The 9,652-nt window shown below is 35.9% G+C and overlaps 1 protein-coding gene across 1 annotated transcript; it reads left to right on the top strand.

Moving 5' to 3' along the window:
• The first annotated feature begins 244 nt into the window (after nucleotides 1-244).
• LOC149779816 (uncharacterized) lies at nucleotides 245-6,240 on the top strand. Its single transcript, XM_089936479.1, has 3 exons — nucleotides 245-691; nucleotides 2,650-3,333; nucleotides 4,762-6,240. The coding sequence occupies exons 1-3, from the start codon at nucleotides 355-357 to the stop codon at nucleotides 4,773-4,775; spliced, it is 1,035 nt and encodes a 344-aa protein (XP_089792605.1). The 5' UTR covers nucleotides 245-354; the 3' UTR covers nucleotides 4,776-6,240.
• Nucleotides 6,241-9,652: the final 3,412 nt, after the last annotated feature.

Here is a 9,652-nt window from a genome sequence, read left to right as displayed (position 1 = left end):
CACTTTTACTCTCAACATTTAAAATCACTTTAAAACGACTCACAGCAATTATCGTGCGTTTATCACGTGGTCAAGGCAGAAAATTAATACAATGGAAAACTAGGAGCGACATAATTTGTTTTGTACGCTCGTATCTATGACATCATTGGAGGCACTGCGGGATTATAGATTTCCTAAAAGTGACTAATGGAAAAGCTATCAGCGTACGAATTAAATACTCTTTGTTTAGTTTCGAAGCGTTCAGAGCTACTCTTAATTTATAACCTACAAGCATCATATCAGATTTCGGTGTTTATACGGACTATATTGTATGAGAGTAATTTTCGTTAAATCCACAGGGATTTCTTCTTCAACATGATGCCGAATTTATTCCAAAATTGTAAACATTTTCAAGTTCTGGCTTTTTTTGCTTTTTACTACATTGTAAAAGTTCAGTGCAGTGGATCCAAATTGGGGAGAGCTTTCCTTATTGCGAAGGAGAGTTTGAATAATTCCATCACAGTTGATACTTTGAATACTGGAAGTCTGTTACGGTGTGCACGCGCATGTAAGTCAAAAGAGAGCACGTGCAGTTCTGTGTACTTTTATGCTAATACAGGAATGTGTTCTTTAAATTCAGGGTATATTAATGTGAAAATGACAGAAACTCAACGTTTGCCTACCAATGTAAACTATATGGAATTACGTGATGGTAAGAGATATTTTTAAATTTCATTTTATATAACAGTTATCTTGATTAGATCTTGAATACTTATTTTTAATAATCTTGAATTCTGTATGGAAAGTAACATAATTAGTTTTTTGTTAAATTTCATAATGACACGTCTGAAAATACATATTAATTTTGGCACAATGTATTGGATCTTTATGCTAATAATTACGATTTGAGTCTCTAGAAACCTTTCTGTTCCGTCTTAGAGATCATATAACTTTCAAGCTTGAGTTTCGAACCTCTGCGATGGCCTAGTGGTTAGCGTCCTATTCGGATGCGGTAGGTCGCGGGTTCGAACCCAGGCCGAGTCATACCAAAGTCGTATAAAAGGCTCTAGCATCTGCCTCGATTGGCGCTTGCCATGAAGAGGTTAGTGTTAGGACTGGTCGACTTGGTGTCTCACATGGATTGGAAATATATTTTATCTCAGAGTTTTTATTCAGCCTGGCAAAATTTGAAGTGATTTCGCAGCTGCGGAATACGGTATTCAAATTAGGACAACAACAAAATAAGTCGCTACGCTCGTTATTATTTACAATATGTACGGAAATGTTCAAAGGAGTTTTCCACTCGTAACAGGTAAAACTGATAGGATTAATACTAAACATCCCATGCTATAGATTACAGTGTCCATTAGGTTGTGTGCAGCTATATACTTTTCTTAATGATGCGGATACCTTATACAGAATTATACAATAAACATCTTTTTTTTTATCACATCAGTTTTCATGAGATACCTGTCACACCTTTACAGTATGACTGACCGGCCCTATTACGTAAGCATGCCAGAACCACCTGTATAAAGATCGATGGATAGATTTCGTTGTAATCTTAGAGATGTTGTCAGTAAAGAAGATAATTGTGCTAATTTGATTGAGTAAAGTGAAGTCACCTGTGGTTTTACTTTTCTTAAAGTATTGCCATTTTAATTGGATTATATATGTTGCATTTGTTTTTTTCCGTTGGGAAGATAATATAATATTTTGCTCCACTTTAAATGATGTATTTGTTTACAAGGTATTGTTTTGTCTGACTAAGGTAGAATTATTAATTAACATTGTCTGACTAAGGTAGAATTATTAATTAACAATGACAATGATTAGGCTAGTATACCTTTTTATACAAATTCGTTAGGAAATAAATGTATTTAGAGAGTCTACCAATTGTACTTTTGACCGAGAAGACATACGTGATTCCTATTTGCGTAATGAAGTAGAAAAAAAAATATGCAGGTAAATATTTTCTTTGAACGCCACGACAAATAGGACTAAGAAAATGTGGCACTCTGAATCAGATTTTGATACATAATAAACAAAACCGTGTTCCTATGTTTCTACAAAGAACCAGTTCTACAGAAAGATTATACTGTTTTTATTAAGTAAGAGTTTCAACGCATATGATAATAATAACACAGTATTTTAGAAGCCGCTGGGGACTCCATCCATGATTGTATAAACTGGTCATATAATCATTGAACATCAATAAGTTCTGAATCATTATCGATTCTTAAAAGAAAACTATGTGAAAATTATCGACGACCTAGAATTGTTTGTTGATTTATTTGGCCACTAAAAATTGCCTGTAAGATTTGAAATATATTTTAACTATATACTAAAGAAATCATCAGGAGATATTGAACGGTTTATTTATATTAAAGTGTTTTGGCTAAAGCTCAAAAGGAATAAGAACCAACGAGGACTTTATTCAGTTCGCTCGGTCTCACCGACACTAAACGAATTGTCATTGATGTTTAGTTCATACATGTAGAAATGTTAGGCAATAGTTTAGTGTTCGTATGTTTAATGCAATTTTCACGTTTTGATTTTTCATGCACAACACTTTTCAACACACACACACACATATATATATATATATATATATATATATATATATATATATATATATATATATATATATATCTTTTAATCCACTAACAGGAGGTTGTAAGGGACTTTTGGAGTTGGGGCATGTGACATCGGGGGAGGTGACGTATGTCGAGAACGGGAAATCTATTACGGTCTTCTGTGACTTTCACGGTGACCATGGCTATTCCTTCATTTCAAAGGCAGCCATAAGTTCACTAACATCACTGGATTATGTATGTCAGAACAAGCAGGAAGCGATGGTGCGTGTGCTTCGGCCTGGAGGCACCCAAGGAGAATCCCTGTTAAAACAACTTCACCAGTATCAGGCGGTTTACAGTCTTAGTTTCTTCTTGAATCGATATGACGGGTACAATGCCCCATTAAACCGTTTACAACCGTACTTATACCTTGCATTTTTGCCCATTTCCATGGCCCACGTGAAAGGAACAATTCAAGGTTACAGCGCTAATGGTGTGGACTTTAATTTCACTAGTTCGGACGGAAATCCTAATAGCTATTTCGTATTTTTCGCTGGCAACCAAGGATTCAATGTATCGAGATTGCTCAACACTAACATGATCAATGGATGGATAACTGCAGCACAGGACGTAACGACAGACAGGTACCTGCCAACGACGAGTCAAAAGGATAAGGGGTACTTCATGCCATTCGAGGTGCATTTCGGAGGAAGTGGCGGTCTAATGACGTCAAACACGATCACTCGTGTGGAGGGAGCTGCGGTAGGATGTAGATTTGGTAAGAGGGGGATAACTCTTATTTATTGGCTGCTTTTTAGTAAATATTATACCAAGATCAACTTTATTTTGAAAGCTTGTGTATTTGTGACACATTATGAAGCATTGTATTATATTGAGCCTCTTAGAAACATATGTCATTATTTTGTCTGCGATGACTGAAATCAATACATATATAAAAGAAACAAATTGTTGCCTTACTTTCTCTACGCATCAATGACTAAAATACTGATATCTTTCCTCCTACAAAAATTTTGAGTAAACGACAATAATTAATAATTTTCGTAAATGGGTCTGAGTGATTTGGTCTTAATGTTCATCGAAGGTGGGTAAATGTATTGCTGCAATTTCTTTCACGTCGTTAAACAGGTACTTGTTTTTAGAACAGTACGACAGACTCTCGGCTAATATTCCCGTTTAAATGTCTAATTCCCATTTATTTTTCGCCAAAGATTTTTTTGCAGCATTCTCTTATCTTTGGATCTTCACTATTTCTTCTGATCAAATTCTGCTGTAAATTAAAGACAGGAAACTATTAATGTAGTATGCCTTCGACCTTGTTTATACGAATGTTTCAGAAATGTCCTCTCCAGGTTTGATGATTTTTGTTCAAGACTGTAAGTGTTCATTTTTTCGCCAGTCATTTTATATATGTTCGTCTTCCTGGGGTTTTCCCAGGATTCTTCCTCCACTAGTTATACTGGCACTCATGTACAGCTTATCGTGTGCCTAAAAATGGCGTTAAACTCACAACAACAACAACAACAACAACTTTGTTGCGCTGAAAATATCAACATATTGGCTAGTCAAGCCAGTGTTTATGACTAACCTCTCTATATCATCCTCAACATCTAGGTCCCACTCTAAAATCGTCGTCTCCTTTAAAACTGATAATCAACTTCTTTATTTTCTTTTTCCTGCCAATAGACAAGCCAAAATGTTAGATCATATTCTGTCTTCTTTGTCTGCGGAATTTCACATCTGCTTTCTTAGCACTTTTTTATGTACTCCATGTGCTTGCTTGGTTTGGTTTTGCATGTTAGGTTTCGTGTCGAGCAATATGTACATGACACGTTGACTATTATTGAGTTCAATACATTAGATTATAAAGTGTTCTAACCAGGGGTCTGTGATCGCTGTTTGAAAGATTCTGACCAGTAGTTGTGATCACCGTTTAAAATCTATTCTTCGCCACTCGAAATTGGCTTCATGTCTCCTAGCCAATCATTCACCAATTAAGTCACTGGGGATACTCCTTTCTTATTGATGCGCTAATATTTATCTAAGTGTGCGTATTGATTAATTAATATATTAACTACTTTTCTTCGTTGCTTCGATCAATCTCTCTGCTCATACTTATTTATGAGAGTTGATGCTTTAACACAGGTATACGACTTCTTCTTAGTACTGTACATTGTTTGTTTTGCAGATAAGGATACGTAATAATTCCTGTCAGCGCCGACCCTGTTACAGACAAGTGAAGAACATTGCGGTGCGCGCAGACCCTGTTGCTGACAGATGAACATTATGGTCCGTGAATACAGACCATGTTACTGACATTTGAAGAGAATATTTCTATTTTTGTGAACGCAGACTCCGTTACTGACAGGTGAAGAATATTATACTTCCGATTTTTGGGACATTGTTCTTATTATATGGAGTGTTGATCTAGAGTTTACAATTTTATAATTTTCGGTGTTGTTTTGGGTTATAGTTAGTTGATTCATACACACCCACAGACACAAAAATGCACACACAGATATGTATGTAAGGACGGATGGATGCATGTTTGCATATGAAAAGAAAGGGAACATTGATGTGTTATGTTAGATGATTATTACATGTATATGCATTACAATCATTGATAAAGATTGTGTATAATTTATTTTTCGCAAATTTAATAGTTTCATATAAGAATCATATTGAAACTAATAAAACAAAATGGCAGGAGTACAGAATGTGTTGTTCAATTTCCACTGTTATTTTTCGGAAACGTTTACACAGGCAGATATATTTTTACGCTCGTAAACTTCTGTATAGATTCCTTTTTGGAATAAAATGACCAATTTTGCATTGATATGCTTCGAACAAAATCTAACACTCTTTATTTCTCTTCCATTTTATCCTTTTTCACTCTATTTATTCAATATTTAGGAAATCATATTTTAAATGGTTGTAAGAAATGATTGAAATGTTTAAATTCCTGAGAATTTATGCATTTCGACAAAATAGTGGTTATGCAAAGTCATTTAATTTTCGCTGGTATTTAAGTTCATGGATTCGGGATGGTGAGATCGTTTCAGCAGAAGGATCATTATTCAATGAGTCATTCAATTCCTTGTTTGTAGAAACTACGACATCCACGAAAATTAGTTTCCCACAATACACAGAGTATTCACAGTATATTGTAAATATTGTTACATGTATATAACCGGTTTGCTATTGTAAAACTGCCTAAACATTTAATCTGACTTCATGTTCTGAACTCCGTGACTGTTATAACCGTATATATTAGTTATTGTTGCATATATCCCTGTGCGATGTTCTTGAATCCTTTTAAAGTTAATATAAACACTTTTCTTGGCACTCATTTTTATAGCTGAGAGGCAAGCACGTTGGGGATTCACCATACATGTGTTAGTAGTTTGAACAGCAAATGGATAAGTTGTGTTTCTTCATGATCTGCATGGACTTGCAAGTATTGTTTACACCATAAATGAATCATATAAAGCACGTGGTTGCTTAGAATTAGACTGGATGATGTATGTATCAGATGTGTATAGCATGATTATAATGCAGAAAAAGCAACTTGCTATGTATAAATTCTAGACTGCACATGCTTGATTTCGAACTAATAATTCAACTTAAATAAACTGTGTCCTGTGTTTCTTTTGCATGTTTCCTATTTAATTTACAGTCAAGCTATGTGTGTGTGTGTGTCTGTGTGTGTGTGTGTGTGTGTGTGTGTGTGTGTGTGTGTGTGTGCGAGCTTTGGATGTTCAACGTAGCTAGAACAGATTTTCAGTCATATTGCTACAATGTCTGCAGTGTGACAGTTTATAGTGATGTCTTGCACTGGGGCATCATGCTGCAGACATCTAGCATCATGTCCCACCCATTCACATTATCCGGAAATCAGACAGACCAGTCCTAACACTAATCTCTTATTGCTGAGCGTGTAGCGATGCAGCTGTTAGTACCATTATTATAAGTATTTGGTATGACTCGGCCTGGGTTCGAACCCGCGACCTCCCGCATCCGAGACGCACGTTTATAGTCAAGGTGCAGAAAACAGGTTGCATTCATTTGTGACCACTTATAATGCTATTAAACTTTGTCGTAAAACGCATTATTTTGTATTTACCATCATCGGGTTCTGTATCATTAGCTCGGATATAAATTATGCTATATTCTAATTGGTCCATGTTTATATTTTTTATACTGATCCATGGAAACAAATACAACGAAAATTGAGACACCTAATCAAATACGCATGGCGACTGAACAAGGTGCGTACATTATGGACAATCAATTTTCATAAAGGTTATGTTGTACCTTTGTTTTTATGATTGATTATCAATTTTTAAAACGTCTGTGTAAAGACATTGAAATATAATATATTTATGGAACTGATGGGAACTAAAAAGGATTTGTAAGCGTTAAGCAATTAAGAAATCTTCACCTTCACACGTCCCTTGATTCACAATTGACCTTCACAGGTCCCTTGATTCACAATTGACCTTCACAGGTCCCTTGATTCACAATTGACCTTCACAGGTCTCTTGATTCACAATTGACCTTCACAGTCCCTTGATTCACAATTGACCTTCACAGGTCCCTTGATTCACAATTGATGTACAGCTAAAATAAACTACGATGTAAAGGATACACTTGGAGCTTTTCAGAGAATTGGTAGATGCTAAAAATAATCAAAATAAAATCTTAAAGTATAATACACGTGCAATAATTTAGGTAAAATAAATCTACATAGAGAATATTTACGGTTTTTGATGAGATATATGGAATATTTCACGAGTGAAATGGAAACATTATATTGCCATGCGTTGAGAGCAATAAAGGCAAAAACCCGGCGATTTGAATGGGTCTTCTCCATTATGTGCCAATGCATACAACAGCTGCATTGCGACGCATTACAAAATTAGCGTGTATTTAACGTGCGTTAAAAAATTTGTATTTTGTCCAAATAATGACTGCATTCGTTCAAAAATGACAACATTTTATATTTTAACACATTTAATCGCGGATTGATACTATTGGGTTGGGTTAGGGAGAGAAGTAACCGAGTGGTTGCATCTGATAGACTTCAGAACGGAACAAACGATTTTAAGTATACTTGTAAGGATTTTCTTTCTTCATTTCGTTCATTTCTTTCTACATTCTAATGTAAAGTTGTATGTGGCATTAGCAAGCTTACTATCAAGCTCAGTAGCAGACACTGTATCCAATTTTCGATTGTCACTTAGTTTCGGTTCAACACGAATCAACGCCTGATTTATACATCGTTTCCAAACACAAATGTGATGCGAGTTAAAATCGCTACTGAAAATTGGATTACTATATGTAATAAAAAAGCTTTTTTTCATCTAAAATATTGCTGAAGAGTATTACCGGTATTATTGCAACACTAATATATTCCGTGATTCATATCGAAAACTAATCATAACAATTTAAAACTCGAAGTATGCATTATGCTGTTAGAGGGTGTTGTAGGCATTTCTTGATGGCACTTCAGTGATTGTATAAATGTACAGCTAATGCTAAAGAGTGAGAAAGACCAGAAGAAGAAAATATGGTTAAAACTGATTTCGATTGCCGATTCCAGAAGCAAACATTTCCATCGCAGATTACAGAAGCAAAATACAGTACATAAATAGCAGCATCTTGCAGCTTGAAAAATCTGAGTTGTTTTTAACGATAACGAGCTTGTAGACTATGACAGACTTGATTAAAAACAAAAAACAAAGCAAAAGAAAAGAAAACAGGGCATTGGAGCATGAAAGAGGTAAAACAAGGAAGGTATATGACGTTGTTTTGATTACAGAATTTGAGGGTAAATTAATATCCATTCCAAAACATCATAAGTAAAATCAAAATGTAGACAAGACACACGCGAATAGACAACTACAGTTTAGAAAATAACAAATCAGTGTAATGAATGAAATCACAGAAGAAATCAAAACAAGATGAAATTCAAAATATAAAGCTCATTCCAACTATATTATAAAATGCTTAAATCAAATACAATAATACATATTACAGTTTACTGATCGTTTTGCGACTGATCTGTGCGGCTGCAAGAAATTCGGAATAGACGCGTACTCGAGAGTGCAGTTGTCTCGAGATTAGCTTGCTTGCTCCACTGGAGGCACCGGTTACTGTCATTATTACTACTGACCTGTGCACCTACAATGACGGATGTTGTCGTGATTTCAGTCACACCAGGATCGACAGTTGCTGCCACAGGGAGCCCGCAAATAGCATCTGCGACCAGACACGCGGGTTTGTATTTCACAGTCAAGGCGGTTCTCTTAGTAATTTCATCTCGCAAGTGATGTTCCGTTCGATTAACTTTTTACGACGTAAGAATGGGTGTCTGTCGTAGATCTTCTATCAATAATACAATCTCGTATTTTAATTGCACGACAGGCAGACCTTGTCCGGTCTCATCATCACGCGCAGGCGCAATACGCAGGCGCACATCTAGCCAGTCATTATTTTTGTGACTGGCACAATTGTCATACAGTTATAAAAATGCCTCTGTCTCGGGAATACTTAAATCACCGGTGATGGTGTGTTCTGACGGTTTGGCACCCCTCTCATACAGAAACACACCGATTAAACCGAAGCTTTTGATATCGAACAATCGTCTCTGCCTAATAACTGTTACTCGAACAGGTGTGCTATTGTTGAATAACAGTCGAAACCGTTCTTAGAGTCAGTGTTGATTTAAGTTTTCGACGGTGAGCGTAACCAGAGCGGAGACATCCGTGAATGCTATTTCACCATTGTGAAAACCATCGCGGAGTGCTATTCAGCTGGTGCTGCAGTCACCGTTTCGGCGTTTTCAAGTAATCCCTCAAATAATCGATGAACAACGTCACCGAGCCTGTTCCGTAATAGGTCATGTACAAGAGTTTTTACGCGTTCACTATGCGAATGTGGAATAAACATTACAAAATATGTGAATAATAAGATCTGTCAATTTAACGCTCCTCGCGTCAAGCTAAATAATGGATTTAAAAGGAAACGCATTGTTCTTGTCGTGCAGCTCAATTTACTGCCAACCAAATCCTAATATT

The sequence above is a fragment of the Sinohyriopsis cumingii genome, chromosome 16 (genome assembly GCF_028554795.1).
Source record: "Sinohyriopsis cumingii isolate HCF-2022 chromosome 16, ASM2855479v2, whole genome shotgun sequence".
Classification (NCBI taxonomy): domain Eukaryota; kingdom Metazoa; phylum Mollusca; class Bivalvia; order Unionida; family Unionidae; genus Sinohyriopsis; species Sinohyriopsis cumingii.
Note: the sequence above shows the minus strand (reverse complement) of the source record. Positions and strands in the feature narration are given on the sequence as shown.